The 23147-nt window shown below is 39.9% G+C and overlaps 1 protein-coding gene across 2 annotated transcripts in view; it reads left to right on the top strand.

Annotated features, from left to right (window-relative positions):
• Positions 1-5428: 5428 nt before the first annotated feature.
• GABRB2 (gamma-aminobutyric acid type A receptor subunit beta2) overlaps positions 5429-23147 on the top strand; it is a gene marked incomplete at both ends in the record, with an annotated part of 288520 nt that continues 270801 nt past the window's right edge. For both annotated transcript variants that reach the window (XM_081231212.1, XM_081231213.1), the window contains 3 exons: positions 5429-5505; positions 5661-5752; positions 6756-6823. In XM_081231212.1, coding sequence (XP_081087338.1) covers positions 5429-5505; positions 5661-5752; positions 6756-6823 — 237 coding nt within the window. The remainder of the gene's footprint in view (positions 5506-5660; positions 5753-6755; positions 6824-23147) is intronic.

A 23147-nucleotide genomic window follows, 5' to 3' on the forward strand; every position in this document is an offset into this window, starting at 1 on the left:
TCCTTTACTTGTTCTTCAACAGGATAAAGGCTATGGTATGGAATACCACATTACCTTCCCCCCAGCTGAATTGTGTGAGATTCTAGGGAGGGAATCAGGGTGGCAGAGGGACACGATGGGTCAACTTTTGAATTTTATACCAGGAGCATGTCATATCTATTCAAAAAATTTAAAACTTTTTAAGGATTTAATACAGTTGACTAGTCCTTTTTTCTCAGAATATTATCTTTTCTTGGCTTTGATCATACCACAGTGATTTTCCTCTTACCTTTTGGGCCATTTCTAATTTCACTCTTCTGGATGACTGTAATTGCCCCTCTCTGGAAGATTCTCTTCTTAGTCTGTTCATCCTGCCTGCATAAGTCTCATATACTCCCATGACTTAAGTTGTTTGCATCCGCAGGATCATCAAATACAGACTTATTCATTAAAATGTACGTATTAGGTTTCTACTATGGGCACTAGGCACTAGAATACAGCACTTAGCAAAGCAGGCAAAATTTTCTGTTTTTCTGAACTTGCATTCCAGTCAGGAAGATAGAATTACAATGGGCAAAATAAAATATTTTATTTTATATTAAGACAGTAGTATGTCTTAAAGCGAAACATTCAGACAGAAAGGCAAGTAGTGTCAGGATGGGATGCAGAAATTTTGTACTGGCCCCACATCAGCCCTCAGTTCTGAGCTTCAGGTACATATATCAAAATGTCCAGTGCACCCTGGATGACTAGCTGGGACCTTAAACTCATCGTGACCCAAACTGAATGTACTATTCCTATCAACTATCTTCTACCACCACCACTGAGATGCTCAAACCAGAATGTATGAGTCATTCTTGAATCCTTCTTCTCCCTCATTCCTCATATCCCATGGGTGACAAAGTTAGCCAGTTCTCCCACATAACTCTAGCCCCTTCTCTCCATCTTCACCGTCACTATCCTAATTTGGACCAACATCACCTCTCACCTGGATTCTTGCAGTAAGAAATCCCCTATAGCCATTGCCACCTTCCTCCAGTGTGATTAAAAGTCATCTTGTCCCTCCTCTACTTCAACAGGTCAGTGGAACCGAACTGCTCCTGCCCAGCTCCCCAGACACACCACTCTTGGAGCCACTCTTACCCTTGTCCCCTAGTCTTTGTTCTTCCTTCATTCTTCATTTATGCCATCCTCTCTTGGCCCAGGATTTTTTCACATACTGTTTCTTCTTCCTGGAATATTCTTCCCCCAACTCTTCATCAGGCTAACTCATCTTTCAAATTTCAATTAAAACATCACTCTATCAGGCAAGTTTTACCCAAATCCTCAAACTGAGTTATTTGCATCAGTTATGCATTCCATAATATCCTATCTTCCCCACTTCACAATACATGCTACCTGTGTTATCACTTCTATACTGCTCTTTCCCACACTGGAACGTAAGCTCCAAGAGGATAAGGACCATGTCTGCCTTTTCAACACATCATCCCTAGTGCTCGTCAAATAATGTTTGACGTAGAGTAGGTGCCCAGTACATATTTACTGAACAAATGAATAAATATTATAGCAAAGACAAATAGCATATGATTAGTGATGGTTATTACTTGGCATTTGTATGCTTCATACTCAGACATGATTTTGAATCATGATTTCTTAAGAGTACTTACATATTGCCTTCTCATCGTACATCTGGGATCACGGAGGATGCTCTCCAGCAACTGACACATTTCCAGAATCCAGCAGTGCCTTCCCTTGCACATTATTGTTCCAATTTTCACATTCCTAGGCAGCATTACCAGCCAAGTCTTCCAGAGAGATATCCTACTGTTGATTCTGCTGTAAAATGAGACCCACTTTAGGCATAAATTGATCTCAGATTTTGTAACCAGTAGGACTATCTCTAATTATATTAGTTATAGTTATTATTAAGAAATAACAACGAGATGGTACCACATAAAGAAAATAAATACGATTTTGTCTTTTGTCCTTTTGATTGCTGCTTGGGTCTTTAATACATTTTCTTCTTACCCTTATCTTAATTCCCTTGGAATATCTGCTCCTCTTTTCTCAGGCTAATCTATGCCTTCTCAGGATCATTGCACCAAACTGAAGTCCACTCAGTCTTTATAGGCTAATGCTATTAAACCTTGTTTGCTTTCTTGCCCATTCATTATGCCTTCCTTATTCACTAAAAACTGCCGATATTTATTAATCACATGCCAAATGCTACACATATGTTTATATCATTCTACAGCAAACAAAGAAGGCACTATATTTTAATTTTTAAAGAAGAGGAAGCTGAGCTTTAGAGAAATTAAGTGACCTGCCCAAGTCCCCAAAACAATAAGTATCTGAACTGGGATTTGAGCCCAAAGGTCTGCCTCCAGTTCCTTTGAAACTGCTGGCACTGTGCTATTGTCTTACTTGCTGAGACGCAGGTTACTTTAGCTGTTCGGCCTCCTTTCCCTTAATTTTCCGTTTATGTTAGGTCTTCAATAAATATTGTTTAACTTTTCCCTGGGCTGTTATTATTATTATTATTATTATTATTATTATTATTATTATTAGTGGATGATGACTGATGGTATTCGTGGTTTCGTTGTGTTCACTGAATTCTGTTCTTTCAACCGAAATTGAACTGAGCCTAAATAAGAGGAGCCGGTAGTGCAGCAAGTGCAACGTGGATAACCCTGTCAGAAGGAAAACCCTATTTCAAGGTGTTTTCAAGAAGAAGAAGAGCTTTCTAGGGCTTCAGGAGTTCGTGTAGTCAAACTGTTTGGGAATCCTTTGGGAATTCTCCCCCCCCCCTCGTGTTCGTGTGTGTGTATCTTTGGACCGACTCCTAGGGTCTGGGAGACCGCCACACTAAATCTGTACGTCTGCACTGTTGAAGAGGCTGTTTTACCGTCTCAAATCCAGAAACTCCCCTCCCGCTCGCCTTCTGTCCTCGGGGAGCTGTCAGATTCCCGCCTAGCAGCCCTCCCGCCTCCACACTGCCCCTGGAGTCAGTACCCGGCGGCCCCAGAATGACCCCTGACCTTGGCGGGGGAGGAGGGAGATTGCCAAGAGGTATAAATGGGTCAAGAGTGCCGAAGAGACCAGGACCTTGAGGAGTCCGGGTGCGGCGTCGGGCGCCCCCTCCTCTCCGCAGACGGGGGCGGGGCCAGCCTGGTGCGAGGCGCGCGCCCGCGCCTCTCGAGGCCTCCGGGGGCTCGGCGGCAGCAGGAGCTGCGCTGCAAGAGGAGTCCGCGGCCGGCAAGGTCCGGGCGAGTCAAGACCGTCTCGTCTAATGGTTAGGGTCGCTGGCTTTCGCGTCCAATCTCGGTTTCACCTCTAGCCACCTGGGTGACCTTGGGCAATTTCCTTAGCTTTAGCGCGCCAGTTTCTAAATCCATAATGTGGGGAAAGCGAGGTGCTGACTAAACCTGGGCTTGTAAGAATGAACTAATGAAGCACTCTTGGCACGTAGTAGGCGCTCGGTTACAGGGTAAGCTGAGGAGGAGGAGGAGGAGGAGTTAGAAGTTCGCTTTGGCGTCCGGAACGTAGGTTCCAGCTCCGACTTCTCCCGTATTCACCAAGGAGAGGGGGAGGGGGAGCGGGAGCACCTGTCCTCCCCTCCCCTGCTCCTCTGTTGCCAGATAAACTCGGGAGAACCCGGAGAGTCCGTCCCGGGCTGAAGCACCCTCAGACTGCCCGGCTGCCGGAGACTAGCAACGTCTCCGGGCGCCCGCGGCGCATCATTTTCCCGCGAGCCGAGGAAAGATTTCTTCCGTGTATCTCCCTTCCTCTCGAACCCTGGAGCTCGCTCGCTCGCTCGCTCGCTCGCTGCTGCCTCTGGGTCCCGGCGGCCGCGGAGAGCCGTGTCGAGCCTCCGGCTGCAGGGAAGAGGCAACCCCGGGGCGTGCGAGTCCCTCCTGGCCCCGAGCTGGGGAGCGAGGAAGAGGTGGCGCGGAGCCCGCGGGAGGACGCGGAGCCCGCGAGGCCCCGAGCCCCTTCCTCATTTCGCCCGCCTTCCGGGGACCGCCCTGATTTTTTGCGTCCCAAGGCACCGCCAGGTGTCTGTCCTCGCCACCCGCCCTCCCCGGCCGGGGCCAAGGGGCGAGGGCCCGAGGAGCCGGGGACCGCAGCGCCGCGCGGCGGGAGTGGGCAGCGAGCGCAGGCCGGCGAGGTGAGGAGGGGCGCGCGGCGGGCGGGGAGGGTGCCGCCAGTGTGCGCGCGAGTGCGCGTGCTCTGAGGGGGCGTGGGTGCCCGCCAGGCGAGTCCCACCCGGCCGCCAGCCCTTCCTGCACCCGGTCACCGCCGGAGCCTCTCGCCACCCGGCATCCCTAGGCCCCCAAGTCCCATCAACCCTTCCTGCAAACTCCACCCTCCCTACTAATAATTTCCCAATGCAGAATCAGACCGAAACCTTGAGAGACAGCCCTGTCTTTCTACTCCCCTCGCCCCCCCACAGCCCCCCGCCCTTCCTGCTATAAATAATCCGGACCAGCGGGTCAGGCACGTCACACGGTGAGAAACCGGGACCCCGAGGTTTTCTTCTCTGGGGATAGGGGGCAAAGGGTGAGGAGAAGGTGAAAGAAATTGCTCGTGAGTAGTGAAGAAAAGCTTGCTCTTTGACTCCTAGAAAAGACCAGGCATCATTTTGGTATTATTCTTTCTTTCCTTTTTTTTTTTTTTTTAATTTCCGTGTCTGTCTGATTCTCCATGCTACGTCCCCCCCTCCACTCCCGGCCCCAAATCCAACGCATTGCTCAACACTCCTCCCATCGGTTTCTTTCCTCCCTCCCCCTTTCACTCCCGCTCCCACCTTCCCCTTCCCTCCTCTTCCCTCCGCCCCCCTCCGCCCCCGCCTCCGCCTCCAGCACCCATTTCGCCCCAGGCAGGGGATGCTATTTGCCACGGAAATAAAGTTCAGATTTCTCTCCCCCCCGCCCCCCCAGCCGCTTGCTGAGACCAGAAGTGGACTCTCAGGCGCCCATCTTCCCCCTAGCACTACACACCTGCTCTTCTTTAAATTCCTAATCTGGTTTTGCATATTTAAGGGGAAACACACCCACCCACCCACACACACCCCCCAAAACCCCACAACCCGCGAGGTGCAAAATCGCCTCCTGCAAGTACCAAAACTTAACAGACTCTCTAGTTGTTTTTGTCTTAACAAAAGGACAACAAAGATTTTACTCCGGGTCCCCCTGTGGGGTGACTTTTCTATATTATTCAAATACGCATATATTATACATATATATGTTTTTCCTTTTTCCCCCTTTGATTTTTTTTTTTTTTTCCTCCTTAACAAGAAAATCTTCTCGGTCCCAGGCAACCGCTGCTGCCCCTTTGATGTTTTGGTACGCCTTGCGCATGCGCCTCACATTAGAATTACTGCACTGGGCAGACTAAGTTGGATCTCCTCTCTCCAGTGAAACCCTCAATCCCGTCCAAAACTAAAGGGATGTGGAGAGTCCGGAAAAAGGGCTACTTTGGGATCTGGCCGTTCCCCTTAATAATCGCCGCTGTCTGTGCGCAGAGGTAAGTGTGTCTAGCGTTTCTCTTTCCTTTTTCACTTTGAAAGGCTCTGTCTGCCTACCTCTGTGAGCAAGGATCTGTAGTGAGGATCAGATAGATGCTGAAGCGCTGTGCCTGCTGTCTTATTGATGCCTGTTTATTGTCTTTTCTTTCTTTAGTGTCAATGACCCTAGTAATATGTCGCTGGTTAAAGAGACGGTGGATAGACTCCTGAAAGGCTATGATATTCGGCTGAGACCAGATTTTGGAGGTAATGGGGTTGCCTTGGAAATAAGAAACAGCCCAGCAGCTATAGCCTAAGCTGTCTTTTGAGCTTTGTGCGCTGTCTTCCCTCTCCCTCATTGTGGGTTGCATGTGGTGTACTGAACATGTCTCTGTGTTACAATATTGAGAACCTGATCCAAACTTAAGCTGGTTTGTTACTCTCCAGCACTTAGATGGTCTTTCAGAGACCCTCTTAGCCTGTACTGGTGACTGCTGTCCTTCAGCTTCACTGTTTAAATCCTTTGCTTCACTGTCTTTGTTTCCTTGAGATACAAACCTCTTAAGTTTAGTTAATGGTGTGCCCGGTGAACCTGGCTTACTGAAGGCCATCGGGAACATTTTTGAGGACAAGATATGCAGACAATTGGTTGAGAAGTCGCATTAACCCCCTGTGCCCACCTACTTTGGAAGAGTTCTAGACATGGTTTAAATTGGCTGGTGTCTGGATATTATCCAGTCCTGGAAACCTCACTGCAGGGGACAGTGAGGTGGGGGGAGAGGGGCCTGGGGGGGCTCGGAGGATACAGAGGGTAGTGGGAGAAGGGCTAGAGACCTCTCTTTCTGCAGCCTTAGATACACTGATATGCCCATTTAATTTTACTCCAGGTTCTAACAAAGCTCAAAGAGTTAAAACATGCACAGAAGCGGGGGTGGGAAAAATGAGGAGGGGGTTTCAGTGCAATATATAACATTTCGCTTGGGCTAGCCAGATTCAGGTGCTTTTGTGGTTGTGTGTATTCTCATGCTAAGACACCTACATATGTAGACAGAGGTGGAATCCCTCAGCCATCGGACACGTGTGTGCCTGTTCAATAGAGCATTTCCCAGAGGAGTACCTGTCACTCTTTAAAAAGGAGCAGAGAATTGAAGAATTTGAGTGTGAACAGTGGGAAGGGATTTGGGGCAGAGTGTCCCGTGCCCGGGGACTACTCTTGCTAAGAATGCACGAAGTTCTGAGAAATCACGTGGCTGGCCATTTTGGTTTGCAGGTCCCCCCGTGGCTGTGGGAATGAACATTGACATTGCCAGCATCGATATGGTTTCTGAAGTCAATATGGTGAGTACTGAGGTTTATGGTTGTGTCTCTGCAGACCTTCATTTGGGGACAGGAAGGAGAAAGGATCCAACTGGTGAGGGTGGGGTGTGCATGAGTATGTGTAGGAAGTGGGGTGAGGGCAGGGCATTTTGCTTTGCAACCCACTTTCTTTGAGGCTTCAGAGCTGGCTCTTTCTGGTCCCTAAAGATTTTTCCAACCTGGTTTGAAATCGTGGGACTTGGCGAAGAGGGTGTAAAATGCATCACATGTTCACGTGCAAAACGCAGCCACATGCAGGAGAACCCCTGCAGGAGTCACATTTCCTAAGGTTCCGTGGGAAGCACACTTCATCAAGTGATTTTTCTGAGTTTGGGGTGGGGTCAGGGAAGGAAAGAAGAGGAGAGAAAAGGGAAGTGTTTTGATTTGACATTTCACAGAGAATATAACCTGGGAACTAAACTGTAGTGGAGAGGCTGAATAAATGACCCTCGGATACTGATATCCACTTGTTGCTTTTGGAGCCGGCCTCTTTACAGCTGATAGTAAGCCCCGCCCCCTGTCCATGGCTCACCTGCTGCTTTAACCCCCAAAATAAATAACATAAAAATTGGCCACCCTGCTTTCAAAAGGCAAGCTCAGACCTATGTGTCATCTGTGGTCACTTCTGCAGTGGTATTCACCGCATGTCCTAAGCCTGTGTGATTTATGGACAGCAGCACTCCTTAGTGACCCCCTCCTTGGTCTTGGGGCAAGTGCTAAGAGGAAAAGCCTCCGTCTTCCCCTCCCGGGAACACTTGTGTGTGGGGGTGGGGGCTGAGGGGAGGGTTGCTTCATGCAGGAGCGCCCCCTGCTGCCCATGTTGGGGCACTGCAGACATACAAGACAATAAGTGTCCCAGATACCCCTGCTTACTTGCGCCATTTCTTCAGTGACTTTCCTACTCTGTGTTTTTGAAGTTTTCACCCTTGGAAAAGTCTCTCTAGAAAGGCCACATTTGACTGTAAGATGCCAGGGTTACTTTCAGTCCTAATAGGATTTTAGCACATTGCAGAAGATTGTATTGTAGTGTAGTTTTGCCTGGAAATGGGATGCACTGTTAAAGAAGAGGGTCTAGTGTGTAAGGTTTTATGCAAAACAATTCTAAGCCAGCCGTCAGGACTTGAAAGTTAGGACACTTATTTATTCACTCGAGAGCCAAATACTAGGTAGTGGATATGCTCTTAACAGGATATAAATTTTCATCACCCCAGAATTCAAATATAGAGGAAGCTCAAATAACCAGCCCAACCTTATACAATGTCCAAAGATATGTGATAATCCTGAGCTATCACAAGCTTATGAAACATCTATGACTACTCCAGAGAACATTCAACTCTTTCAGTGATGTTTTTAAGGATGTGTATCTTGTGATATTCTAATTATTGGGAAAGCATTTTATGATATAGGATATGAACACAGACCGAAGACACTATTGGATGATTCAGAGCCATAGATTTCCCACACATTGTGAGAATCTCCTGTGTGGTAGAGAATATTTCTTTCTTGGGAAACTAAACATTTAACTTCTCAGATATACAAATATTCACTTTTGTGAAATTTTAGAGGTCTTTCATCAGTTTATATTTTGAATTTTACCATAAAAATAGAAAATGTCCTCATGTGGGTAACTGCTAAGTCCTAGGTACTTGACTCTAAATTGTGTGGCTAAAAAGAAGGTGATATGGAAATCAGGTGTGGTTCTGTGTGTCCTGTCTTTTGAATTTTGGTTTACTTATGCTCTTTTCCCACATTTTATTCTGTCACCTTCCTCTTCAGAGCATAAGAAAGGTGAGACTTTATGGAAAAATTAAGAAATATTTAGAATCTAAAGAGACAATGATGAGATGATTAGAAGTCGCTGCATTAGAACTTAGATGTATAAGTTAGCTGAGAACTTAGACCTATTATATCCCAAAATGGTTTAAGAGTAGTGGCATTTTTTTCTTCTTGTTAAGTTCTGTTTATTTTTCACCAGCATGCAGCATTTTGGAGAGGTGTCAGAGCTGGACATGATGCCAAGACCTGCTAGTCAAAATATAGACCCAGTTAAGGCGAGGTGTCATCTCTTAAAGCTATTTACTGTTGCAGAAAAATCACAGAATGTTGAAAGTGCAGAAACAAACGTCAGGTTGTAAATAGGCCAGTACTGCAGCATTAATGATTAGAACCAAGCATTAAAAATTCCATGCTAGATTCCTTTCTTAGTCTACTGCTAACACACGTAGACTTGTCCAGACACAGTTTTACTTGTAGAAAAATTAACACTTTTATGATTAACAATCATAGTGACTTTAATCCTTCAAAGAAAAATTTTGTGATATATGCTATTTTTTAAAGTATGGTTATTTGATTTGAAGCAACAGATGGGAAATTCCATCCCTGATGTCTAAATAAAAGAAGATGTTTATGGCATATTGCCCACTGTATACAGGTCTAAAAGGGTTAGGATCTTTCGATTAGATTCATCTCTGAAAGAATGGTTGATTGATTATTTAAGTGAAACCTCAAAATTGATTAACGCACATGTTTCTGCCTCATTATCCTTTGTGGCCTGCAACCTCTGGTAATTGTAGCTTTCTTTTATTATAACAAATCTTCCTTTGAAGAATGGTAGGCACCAGACCATTTAGACTGTCATTGACTCATGTGTACTGAAAGGAAAAATGGCCCATGTCGATGTGGTGCTCCTGGTAAATGACAAAGATAGAAAGACCTGAATACTAGTTCTGTTTCTGCTGTTCAGTCAACCTGAGGGAATTGACAGCCCCATGGGGCTTGATTTCTCTTTTTTAACATTTATTTATTTATTTGGCTGCACCTGGTCTTAGTGGCGGCACGTGGGATCTTTAGTTCTGGCATGTGAACTCTTAGTTGAGGCATGTGGGATCTAGTTCCCTGACCAGGGATCGAACCTGGGCCCCCTGCATTGAGAGCATGGGGTTTTAGCCACTGGACCACCAGGGAAGTCCTGGGGCTTGATCTCTTCACCTGCTAAAAGGGAATAATAGTCCCCGTTTACATATTTTAGGTGACTACCAGAATTAATAAAATGATGCAAGTGAAAGTACTTGTGTCCCATGAACATAGCTTATATAGAAGACTGAATATCAGCTTGTCACTAAGGAGACCCAGTGTCCATTCCAGCTGCTGCCCTAAGTGTACTTGGGTCAGTGATTTACATTATGTGGTCTCAGTTTCTATATGTTTGAAATGAGAGGGACATGCCAAATTGACTTCTAACTCAAAGTTACATGTGTTTCTGCTTTGGTTTATTATAATAGCACTGTTGGGTACAAAGAAATTCCAGGAAACTTGGAAATCCAGCATAAACGTTAGAAAAATGCAGAATTCCTAAATGGCATGCAGTTCTGAGGTCTTAGGAGGGTGATGACGGTATCTTACTCACCCATGTGACTCAGGTTACTGTTGACCCAGTGGAAGATCTTTGGAAGAACACGATCTCAATTAGAATGTTCCTGAGCAGAAAGCTTGGCTTTAGAATGAAACATTTTTAGATGTCTTGGTTAAATTGGCAGGACTCTTTTTGTTAAGATTCTTTGATGAAAATGCATTTTAAGATCCAAAATTGGCTCTGAGGATTATGGACTGAAATAGCTTTCTCTTCATTTAAAGCAGATTCTTCTCCATCTTGGAACAACACATTTGCCAACCGAAGAGTGAAGCAATATTTCACTTTTGAGGAAAGCGTTCTAGTAAACATATACACAAATTACCTTTTTATGGAATGGCAAATGGTGAAAAGTGCTGCCTTTTTTTTTTTTAACAGATGTTTTCTTGCATCACCAGCTGCACAGTTTAAAATTCAATTCAACACAAATACTTATTTAGCAGCTACTATGATCCAGCTATGTGTTAGGCCATAGGGACAGAGCAGCGAACAAGAATGACTTGTTCCCTGACCTCATGAAACTTAATATCTTGGTGTTTACTATCGTTAATTCTACTGCAGGCTCCTATCATACTTAGGTTTAACATAAGCATTTTCTCTAAAAATTTTTATGAGCAGCCACTTGAGTACCTAGATGTCTGTATCTCCCATGCGTTCCTTTGTCACTTGTTGATTTCATCATTCCTTTGTTATTTGATATTTCAAATTGCCTGATATGTTACAAATTTATTGTCTTCCTAATTGATGTGTATAAAATACATGTAGCCAAGGTTATAGTATCTCCCTCCATGTGGTTTTGCTCTGTAAACAACGGTTGTTTGGAAGGGTTGGTTGGAAGTTTGACTACATAGTATCATACATGTGGAGAGACAGAGCATGGACTTGTAGGCCTCAAATTCAAGACACTTTTTAAATTACTATTTAGATCAATGAATGTGGAAAGAATCACAGTGTGGGACCACTGAGTTCTTTGAAAGCAGAAATACACAGGGCATATTGGAAATACAGAATTCTGAGGTATTACGTAGAAATTACTAGGTGATGGGGGTTAGAGGTCTGTGGATAAATGTTTTAAGCAGAAAGAGTGGCATATAGGAGAAAAAACAGGAAAAATAAATGGGATTAGGAATTTGCAAGTAGCTTTAAATGGCTGGACTTGGGAGTGGGAGTGAGGAAGTGGTAAGATTTGGTACTGAGATCATAAGTGGTGATCAAATTATGTAGACCATTTTTGTAGCTTGCAGAAGAGTTTACATTTTGTTCCAAAGGCTGTAGGGTCCCATGAAAAGATGTCAGTAGGAGAATCGCTTGAACAGATTCACACTTGAGGAAGAAGCTTTTGAAGTATGAGGGGTGCAGCAAGACCAAAGGTTGGGAGATGAGGTGAAAATCCACTACAAAAATCCAGAAAGAATTGATGAACGGAGACAGGGATGCAAAGGAGAAGATACAAAATCAGGGCTTTTACGAGGCAGAAATGACAGGACTTGGTGAATCCTAAGTTTCTGATGGTTTCATTTATTGATATGGGGAACACCAAAAGGGCAGCCAGTTTGGGGGTGGGCTGGGGATTGAGGTGTGTGGGAAGACAGTTCATTTTGGGGAAATGCTGACTTTTCTCCACACATGTAATCTCCAAATGGAGATTGGAAAATACAGGTCTAGAGCTTAGTAAGAAGTCATGACTAGAGAGATGAACTTGGACATTGTCAGCATATAAGTGGTACTTATAACGGTGTGAATGGATACAATTAAAAAGGGAAAGGGAAAGGACGGCAAAAAATGGGGATCTGGTGAGCACTGTAATTTAAGTGGTGGAATGCTGAAAAGGAGCCCACACAGATTAGTAAGTAGCTAAGCAGCAGTCAGATGGTAGGAGAACCCGCAGATAATAATGTCTTCAAAGCTGAGGCACAAGAGAGTTTAAAAAGGAAGGAAATGGTCAGCTGCATCAGATGCCACAACGATAAATTGAAATAAGTTCTTAGACTTGTCTTGCAGCTATAGTAAGTAACAGGAGCGCGTTGGTAAATGTAGTGAGAGGAGTCTTTGTGGTTGAAGACTACACCTTTTTATTTTTTTCCCCCATAGCCATCCAGTTCCATTCCCCAGAGACCACCTGTGTGTTACTTTCTCTTTTTAAATTTAATTTAATTTAATTTAATTTTTTTTACATCTTTACTGGAGTATAATTGCTTTACAATGGTGTGTTAGTTTCTGCTTTATAACAAAGTGAATTAGTTATACATATACATATGTCCCCATATCTCTTCCCTCTTGCGTCTCCCTCCCTCCCCCCCTCCCTATCCCACCCCTCCAGGTGGTCACAAAGCACCGAGCTGATCTCCCTGTGCTATGCGGCTACTTCCCACTAGCTATCTATTTTACGTTTGGTAGTGTATATATGTCCATGCCTCACTCTCGCTTTGTCACAGCTTACCCTTCCCCCTCCCCATATCCTCAAGTCCATTCTCAAGTAGGTCTGTGTCTTTATTCCTGAGTTACCCCTAGGTTCTTCATGACATTTTTTTTTCTTAAATTCCATATATATGTGTTAGCATATGGCATTTGTCTTTCTCTTTCTGACTTACTTCACTCTGTATGACAGACTCTAGGTCTATCCACCTCATTACAAATAGCTCAATTTCGTTTCTTTTTATGGCTGAGTAATATTCCATTGTATATATGTGCCACATCTTCTTTATCCATTCATCTGTTGATGGACACTTAGGTTGTTTCCATCTCCGGGCTATTGTAAATAGAGCTGCAATGAACATTTTGGTACATGACTCTCTTTGAATTATGGTTTTCTCAGGGTATATGCCCAGTAGTGGGATTGCTGGGTCATATGGTAGTTCTATTTGTAGTTTTTTAAGGAACCTCCATACTGTTCTCCATAGTGGCTGTACCAATTCACATTCCCACCAGCAGTGCAAGAGTGTTCCCTTTTCTCCACATCCTCTCCAGCATTTACTGTTTCTAGATTTTTTGATGATGGCCATTCTGACTGGTGTGAGATGATATCTCATTGTAGTTTTGATTTGCATTTCTCTAATGATTAATGATGTTGAGCATTCTTTCATGTGTTTGTTGGCAGTCTGTATATCTCCTTTGGAGAAATGTCTATTTAGGTCTTCTGCCCATTTTTGGATTGGGTTGTTTGTTTTTTTGTTATTGAGCTGCATGAGCTGCTTATAAATTTTGGAGATTAATCCTTTGTCAGTTGCTTCATTTGCAAATATTTTCTCCCATTCTGAGGGTTGTCTTTTGGTCTTGTTTATGGTTTCCTTTGCTGTGCAAAAGCTTTGAAGTTTCATTAGGTCCCATGTGTTTATTTTTGTTTTTATTTCCATTTCTCTAGGAGGTGGGTCCAAAAGGATCTTGCTGTGATTTATGTCATAGAGTGTTCTGCCTATGTTTTCCTCTAAGAGTTTGATAGTTTCTGGCCTTACATTTAGGTCTTTAATCCATTTTTAGTTTATTTTTGTGTATGGTGTTAGGGATTGTTCTAATCTCATACTATTACATGTAGCTGTCCAGTTTTCCCAGCACCACTTATTGAAGAGGCTGTCCTTTCTCCACTGTACATTCCTGCCTCCTTTATCAAAGATAAGGTGACCATATGTGCATGGGTTTACCTCTGGGCTTTCTATCCTGTTCCATTGATCTATCTTTCTGTTTTTGTGCCAGTACCATACTGTCTTTATTACTGTAGCTTTGTAGTATAGTCTGAAGTCAGGGAGCCTGATTCCTCCAGCTCCGTTTTTCGTTCTCAAGAATGCTTTGGCTATTTGCGGTCTTTTGTGTTTCCATACAAATTGTGAAATTTTTTGTTGTAGTTCTGTGAAAAATGCCAGTGGTAGTTTGATAGGGATTGCATTGAATCTGAAGATTGCCTTCGGTAGTAGAATCATTTTCACAATGTTGATTCTTCCAATCCAAGAACATGGTATATCTCTCCATCTATTTGTATCATCTTTAATTTCTTTCATCAGTGTCTTATAAACTACAGGGCAATATCACTGATGAACATAGATGCAAAAATCCTCAACAAAATACTAGCAAACAGAATCCAACAGCACATTAAAAGGATCATACACCATGATCAAGTGGGGTTTATTCCAGGAATGCAAGGATTCTTCAATATATACAAATCAATCAACGTGATACCCCATATTAACAAACTGAAGGAGAAAAACCGTATGATCATCTCAATAGATGCAGAGAAAGCTTTCGACAAAAGACTACACCTTTGAAAAGTGTGGATCTGAAGCAAAGTCGGGAGAGGGCAACTGCTAAAAGAAGTCATATATCATTTGGAGAAGTACCCCTAGAAGGGAGTAGGTTGCAGATACGAAGCAGGAGCTGGGGTGAGTGACGGGATGTGGAGCAAGGGGAAGGGGTGTGAAGACTCACCGACCCAGGCTTCATTCTCAGTAAATAACGCATGAAGCTCTCCTACCCAATTTTAGCAAGCTGTCATTTTCTCGCCTTCTTTTCCTTCTCCTGCTTCCCCTTCTCTTCCCCCTCTACTCCGCCTCTGTGCAATGCCCAACATTTTCCACCATCACAGCACTAATATAAGAAAATAATCACAGTTATTGCTCATTGGGCCCTTGTGCAGGTATCCTCTTGATGTGTATTATCTCATCCAGTCCTCCTATAAAAGCAGTGGTATGGCTAGTGTCCACCTTTTCATAAAAGAGGAACTTGAGGCCCAGAGAGGTTAAGTGACTTATTCAAGGTCACCCAGCTAACAAATGATTGATTTTACATCCCTCAATCTTAGCCCTCTGGTTATACTGCACTTTTAGATGTAGTAAGGCATATTTAAAAAAAATTATTCTCATTCCTTATGGACCTGTTTTGTTGTAGTTGTGTGTTTTTATTTATTTTATTTTATTTTATTTATTTTTTTGGAAACAGTGGGTAGATCTGATAAACTAATCCTATATGTTACTGTTACTCCTCAATCTCTCCACCTTGAAAAAAATCTTAATTTCATTAAAATTATTTTTTCAAATAGGTACTTTATTCAGTGTGTATTAAATATAAGACATGGTTTCTGTCCTTGAGAAATTTATACTTTATATTACATCTATTACCAGGTAATAAAGGAAGATTTATATAAGATCTTGAAAAGTCAAGGATGTTGCTTGTGTCATGATTTCTTTCATTATGAATGGGTGCTGTTAACTTGTGTAATAATTTTCCTATTGCTCCAACAGAATCTGTCATATAACCATTAAGGCCAGTAGCTGTCACAAAATGTTGGGTGATAAAGTTCAAGAACTGTGTCAGTGGTTTTAAGCTTTGGGTGGACACTATGTGAAAAGACCCTTTTCTCTTATTATCAATTGAATTTTTTCCATTGAAAACACATTTTTGTGATTTCTGATAAATTACTCCTGCAAATAATCTCTTAAAAGTGGTTGAGTGTTATTCTTCTCTTCCCGGATCTTTACTCCCTCTGCCCCACACAGTATAAATGAGGTTCATTATAAAGATTACATCTCAAGAAGATTTATTCATCAATTTTTAAACAATTATTCCACATGATATAGGCAGTTTATAAATCATTTTCTCTGGTTTAACTCTTAGGGCAGGTCTTTGCTGTTGCTTTGTAGGACCCTAAACAATGCCTTTGCTTGATTGTGACATGAAATAAAAATCTGACTGTGAGCTTACCCTGCAAGAGAAGGAAGGGGAGGGAAATATCCCAAGTTTCATATTTTAGAAGCACCTCAAAGCGTGCTTTAGTGTGATCCCTCCCACCTCCTTGTTAACTGGTCTTGAGAATTTCTATAAGAATGTAAATTAGAGAAAGTCCTTTTTTTAACACTGTGATGGGGTACTGACTAATTTCAGGGTGGGGCACTGGCTTGTTTTGAAATCCTTCATTCTGTAGCATTTATTTGTGATCAGTGCTCTTGACATTGTGGCCAGATAATTCTTTGTTGTAAGGGGGCTGTCATGTGCATTGTAAGATGTTTAACAGCATGTCTGGCCTCTACCTACTAGATGCCAGAGGTACCCTCGCAGTTATGAAAACCAAAAATGTCTCCAGATATTGCCAGATGTGTGCTGGGGGATGAACTTGTCCTCAGCTGAGAACCCCCAGTGCAGAATATGGTGTTGTGCTTTTGTCTCCAAACAAGTTGAGAAAAGAAGAGATTTTCTCATTGAGTAATGGCTTTCATACTTAATCACCATTTTCATTTCTGTTTCATGGTACATTATGACAAAGCCAATTTTAAAAGATCAACAAACATCAAAGTCAAAAATTATCCACATCCCCATCACTTCATTAAAACTGTTTTAATTTGCCTATAATACCTTCTACTTCTTGTCCATTTGCTTATTCATACTTTACACATTACACTTAGTTATTTGTAGAGAGAATTTTATAGTCTATGTTTTCACTTAACAGACCATGAGTATTTTTGCAATTTTATGCTTTCTCTAAAAAAAGAAAAAAATGCACACCTTTATTACTACCAGTGTAAACTGATGTGTATTCTTCTGTGGCTTTTTGGTGATCTTACAAACATATACAAACGTGAATATATTGACATTTTCTTTTTTATTGTATATTTTTTCAAAAAAATTTTAAAATACATTTTATAGATTATTAGTCATAATTCTAGCTATAGGTTATTTGAAAATAAGTATATAATTTACTTTTACTTATAAACTATTAACAACTACATAAAAATCATATATAAAATAGAGAACTGGATTTAAATAACATAAATGGAAACTTTTAAATTTTATCTATCAATTTGATTTTCATTTACACATCTACTCTTTCCTCTATTTTTAGCCTGATATAACTCAGCTTTTCCAAAATCATTTTACATTTTTGGATGACACAAAAATACTTTGAAACACACAGTTAAAAGAGGAATGAGAAAGTAGATGGTTATGAGTTTTTAAAAGATACAAACACAAGATTTACATGTTCCTTCCAGATATGCATTTTATTTGCAAAATATGTATTTTATTAAACAAGGAGAAAAATGAGTCTATATTATTCTGTCCCTATTTATATGGAAAAATATGGCCATGTCTTTAACCCATTGTCTCTTGCCTAGTGCTCATTTTGTAAATATTCTATTGGCATTTTTATTGCCAAGTCTTATTTTCCCTGCTCTATAATTTGGCACATACTGCCCACTTACCTGCCAAGAGGTCTTAACTTAGAAGTAATTGCTTGGGCAATTAAAGATGAAATAACTTTTCTCCTAACCCAATAGCCAGAATTAAAGTAATGAATTTTGTAAGGTGAATCTACATGTATCTTAGAAAAGTGATACATGAATAAACCATGGCTAAATATTAGAGATATTGAGGTGTGTGAATGTACAGACATTGTCTGCATCCCAGTGCCTACTAGCACAATGCCTGACAATTAGTAGATACTCAACAAATATGTGGTGAATGGAGTTGTTGGAGGGGGGTAATTGAAAGACTGCAGTATATCAGGCTAACAGGAAGTATTTATATAATGCTCCTTAACCAGCACCATGCCAGTTAGGCTATTTTGTGGAAGGATATGAAATGGTTCTTACACTAGACCTAAGGCTCACTCTAGAGTCAAGAAAGAGTGATCTTCATTGCCTGAAGAGGGAGGTGAGGGTTGATGGAGAGAAGAGTGTTTCAGATCGGTGGGAGAGGAGAGTAGTATATCCCTGTGGTAGAGGAATCAAAATAAAAGGTTGAGATCCAGGTTTTTACAGTGGTTCTCAGGCTTTACTGTGCAACAGAATCACCTGAGTCTTGTATTAATATTTGTATTTTCAGGGCACATGCCCAGAGTCTAATTCAGGAGGTCTAGGATGGAGTTCAGGAATTCGCATGTTTAAAATCTCTCTATGTGACTGACGTAGGTACTGTCTGAGGGCCACTGTTTTAGGAACACTAGTTTTATAGTGAAGGTGGAAGCTAATACAATCACCAATAAAGGAATTTGACAACAGAACTGGTCTCTAGTTATCATATGAAGTTTTGCAATGCTAAAGATCCAAGCGGTCAGAGTAGGTGGGATTTGTAGAAGACTTGGTGGAAGAGGGAGAGCTGGACTGAGCAAGGAGGATCAGTGCAATACGAATGGATAGAAAATAAGGAGAACCATCCTATGGGAGTCAGTGGGCATGGAGACAGTATGAAGAAAGGCATTACATGTTAGCAATAATAATATTGCAAAAATAAACACTTAGAGCACATATAACTATCCCACTTAATGTTCACAAAAATCTCATGAGCTAGATAATAATATTATCATCCTCTTTTATAAGTGTAGAAACAAGGACTAGAGGGATTGTATAATCTCTACAGTTACAGAGCTAATATAAGTGGACAGGAATGGCAGGGTGCATATGTAGGGTATACCTATGTATGGTGAAGCTTAATTGCATAAGACCTTGGCATCTGTGCAGAGGAGACACTGAAATTTCTGGGGTGGATGCTAGGAATGATGAGTCTTAAGCACCTTCACAAAGAATAAAAGTAAGGGTAACTTACTAAGGGTAAGAAGGAGAGAGTAGAAAAACATTTTCCAGATCTGATTTTTATTTTTATAAAATGCCCCTTTGAACCTCCATACTATTTTTTTTGACACAAATGATGAAAAGAATCATAGTTCTATATTTTAAAAGGTCAAACAAAGTTTGTGAAATTGGGGGAGGGATGAGCACCTAGCACAGGGTTTGATGCTATGAATAAATTAATAATAGCTGCATCAGTTATTTAGTTTTAAGAGGTCTGGATAATATCAGAAATACTGATATTTTAACATATGTTTTAGGATAATATGATTTGACTATTCCTTCCTGTTTAAAAAGATAGCTATTTGATTGGTGGTTAGTACTAGTAGTATTACACATTTACATGTAGGGAAAATGCCATTAAAATAGCTTCCTACAAATTATTTATGGCTGCTTAATTGTATTTCTTGAAGTATATGCTTAAATTTGAAGGTCTCAGTGATTAAGCATCTTGAGGGTGCTCTTCTACAGATCAGTAATTTAGTGCCTAATTGGTGCAAGACCATGGAATCAAAAAATTTTTTAAAAGTTTATCTACTGGCTTTTACATCTCTCTTTTAACTAAATAATCTCTAAAAGTCACCTTTTAGTCTGCTATTTTAAAAAAATTTTAGATCGAAATGATGCTGTTATCATGAGAATTGAACCTCAGACTACTTGACTTGCTCAATAAATGAATGTCTATTTATCTATGCACCAATATGTAAAGTCCATTATAAAACATACCCAAAGTAGAGATTTAAAGAGGATTTGATAAAAATATATAAAGTTACAATATTTTTATCTCATACTCACCTTGATGCTGGCTTAGAGTTTTTTATTTCCCATGAAAATAAGAATATAGCAAATAATGATGGAAAATTACAAGCTGTTCTGTTCTGCATATTAGTCTGTTAATGAGAACTTTTGGATAGTAGGGCTTATAATATAGATAATTCAAAGGTGACTGCTATTTTCTATGGATACAACCCCATTTATTCCTACCTTGCAACTTCTAAAGCATTAACATAGAAAAAATAATGTTTTAGAGAGTGTGCTGTTCATCCTTTCCAGGAGGGAGTATTTGTTTTAAAATAATTGATGAATCTTCCTGCTTCCTAGGACAGCACATTAACTGGATTGACCAAAAAATTGTATAATCAGACAGCTGGCTTTTAAACAAATATACAAAGATCATCTTTAAAAATTGTTCATTTTAGTGAGGGTATTGACATTTCATTGACTGTAAATCTTTCAAGAAACATTTAAAATATTAATCTTAAATGACTTATAGGCCATTTAAAAGACTATCACAAAATAAGAAGCAGAAATGTTAAAGAGTTTTAAATGTGAGTGAGTAGGTGCCAGTTATTAGGTTGTAAAATCAAATCACCATTCTGTGTTTTCACTGTTATTGAAGACACAGTGCTCCAAAAAATGAAATTTAAGTAACTTTTCTCTTTGTTTTCCTTGACCTACAGACAAAGAAAGACTTATTTTGTTAATACATATTTCTGAATTTTTTTGGTTTTTTGTTTTGTTTTTCTTTTTTTTTTTTTTTTTTTTTGCCAAATGAACGTTTGAGTTAATAGACTGAACATCTCTTGAAATGTTCTCTGATCAGTCAGTTGTGTAAACCATTCCTCTTTCAAGCACTGCTAAGCCAGTACTCTCTTGGACACTGGTGGGGCTGATCTGCTTGGCTGTGTAAATTTGCATCTGGCTTATGTGTTGGAAGAATGCTCATTACTTGAATCCCATTAGTATGCCTGTGTGGCAAACCATTTTTCTAACAGAATTCATTAGAGAATGATACCTTTGTCATTCTAAAAGTCATAATATTTTAAGCACTTGCCAGATTTACAGATGAAAGATCTATGGAATTACAGACCACATGAAAAACAAAGAGCTTATTTCCTTCGGAGTTTTTAGATGATTTATTTTAGACTTTAGGTATGAAGGCCAATTTTCTATCTATTTAATGAGCCAGTTTTGAGAACCACATTTTAAAATGGCTTTATCTTTTTATTTTACTAACTGAGTGTGATCATCATCACCAGGTAGATCACTTAGGTAGAAATTTGTTGTAATGGAATTTTCTTTACTTAGGATGCTTTAGTCAAAGTGGCAAATGTTATAAATGGGTTCTGGTTGTAAAATTCCCAGATTTGGACATAATACCTCTTAAGGGTTTATGCTCTCATTTTAAAAATTAGCCACAATTCTGGAGCTCTGGTTTTCCTGCTTTGTTGTTGTTTTGGTGCATAGTGCAATCATGGCAAGAATAAAACCTGATTAAGTTAAATGCTACTTGTGCTGTTGGGCTTTAAAGAGAGAGAACGAGAAAGAGAGACCCAGAGAGGGAGATGGAGGGAGAGATAGACAAATGTGGTTCCTGTCCTTGAGGAATTTGTAATTGTTTTCAATAGTTGAGAAATAACAGAAGGCCTTTTTTAAATAACGTTATCTGGGTTTTGTTTTTTGTTAGCATAAATGAGTATCATATAAAATATGCGACAAGGATTTGCCATATAAGAATGTGTATATGATCAGGGACTGTCCTTTTGAATTTACATGATATGGAATCAGCAGTATCACAGTGCATGTGGATTCTCTTTGTTCTTTTAAGCATTTGATAGTTTGCAAACAAATACTTTTAAAAAGAGTCAATGAAAAACAGGAATTGAAAAATTGCATTATACCTTTTAACTGGGATATATTTTTTATGACTAATAACACTACTAAGAATCACCACCATTTATTGAGATAATTTTATGAAATGAAGTTTAATTTTTCAATGACTTCACATTTAATTCTCAAAAACCTCTATGAAATAAGAAGTGTTATCACAGTTTACAGATGGCTAAACTGAGGGTTAGAAGATGTGTGTGAGTTAGAACCAAGACAATACAGCTTTCCTTTATTTTACAGCTAGAAAGTGCTGGAACTGGATTTAGAGCCCAGTTTGTCTCCTATCCTATTTATTTTGTGTTTTTCTCAAATTAAAGGAAGGGGAAGTTTAAAAACTTGAATGGACTTGCCTCCATTATAATCTCCCAGAATGATTAATAGTCCACATTCCAGTTCCCCAGATAAATTTTGGGAAACTTATAAAAATCAAACAAATAGAACATGAAGGATAAAATCTGTAATATGCAAAAATAGTCTAAGTCATTTAGAAATAAATTAAAATAGTAATTATCACTGTTTAGGTATCATTAGGGTTGGTGGGTAAATTGAAAATTATGATTTACTTTTTTCTCGGTTATATTAAATCATCTTTCATCACTAGGGAATGATTTCAATTCTGGCTCAAAACAAAAATCTGCTCTGGAAAAATGTATCTGGTAATCCTGAGAATTAATAACAAAATTAGATTTGACTAAATTTAAGAGAGACTTTTTTAGAACCAAGAAAATATCAGCCCTTCATATCTTACTTGTTATTTTAATGAGGTAGAACATATCTCAGAATATTCAGTAAAATGACAATTAGTATTTGTGTGAAATAATAATTGTGATGCATTTCAAGGTCAATTCAAAAGACTTCAGTCTAAATATATTTGTGTTCCTCAAGGTTGGGAAAAATATGTGGCTTAAACAAAATGTTTCTAATCTCTTTTCTTTTTTTCTACTTTCTCAAATATCCAACTGGGTTGATAAAAATTATGAATAAAATTAAGCCAGATATATCATGTATATCTAAAAACACTGTATATATATGTATATGAATATGACTATATGAACATATATAATTTAAAAATAATTACTGAGTTCTGTATTTCTTTTGAAAGCAAGCAATTCTTGGGCTAAAATATGCTATTGCATTTTTTTAGAGATTATTTCTGTGGTTACTGTGGAAAGGTATTTATATCAAAGCAGGGACTGGGAAGTTCTGAATTTGTCCTGAATTTGTCACTGATGATAAAACTTTGTAAACATTTCTTAAATTCTAGTTCAGAGTTGCTATATTTGAAAATGAAAGAAATTAAATGAAAGAGATAAGGTTACTTCCAGCTATTTGTTATGTTTGCTTTGTAAAACAGGTAAGTTTGTCTGTCACATAATTTTCTTAAGTCTGCAATTTTTAAATCTGAATTGCTTTTATTACTTATTTCTCTCCATTATAGAAAAATCAGTAATAAACTGTAGTGAAAAGTGAAGATCTCTATTAATATCACTCAGAAATAAATACTGTTAGCAAAATGATTGCTAAACCTCAAGACTTCTTGGGAATTCACATGTGTGTACATGAAATAGAATCAGATAGTATATACATTATGTTTTTTTTTTCTTTTTTTAGAGAGACATTTAATCTTTATTTTTAACATAGACATTCTTTACTTCTGGTCAATGGGCCATTTTCTTCAATA

Source organism: Mesoplodon bidens (genome assembly GCF_964165515.1).
Source record: "Mesoplodon bidens genome assembly, chromosome: 4".
Lineage (NCBI taxonomy): Eukaryota > Metazoa > Chordata > Mammalia > Artiodactyla > Ziphiidae > Mesoplodon > Mesoplodon bidens.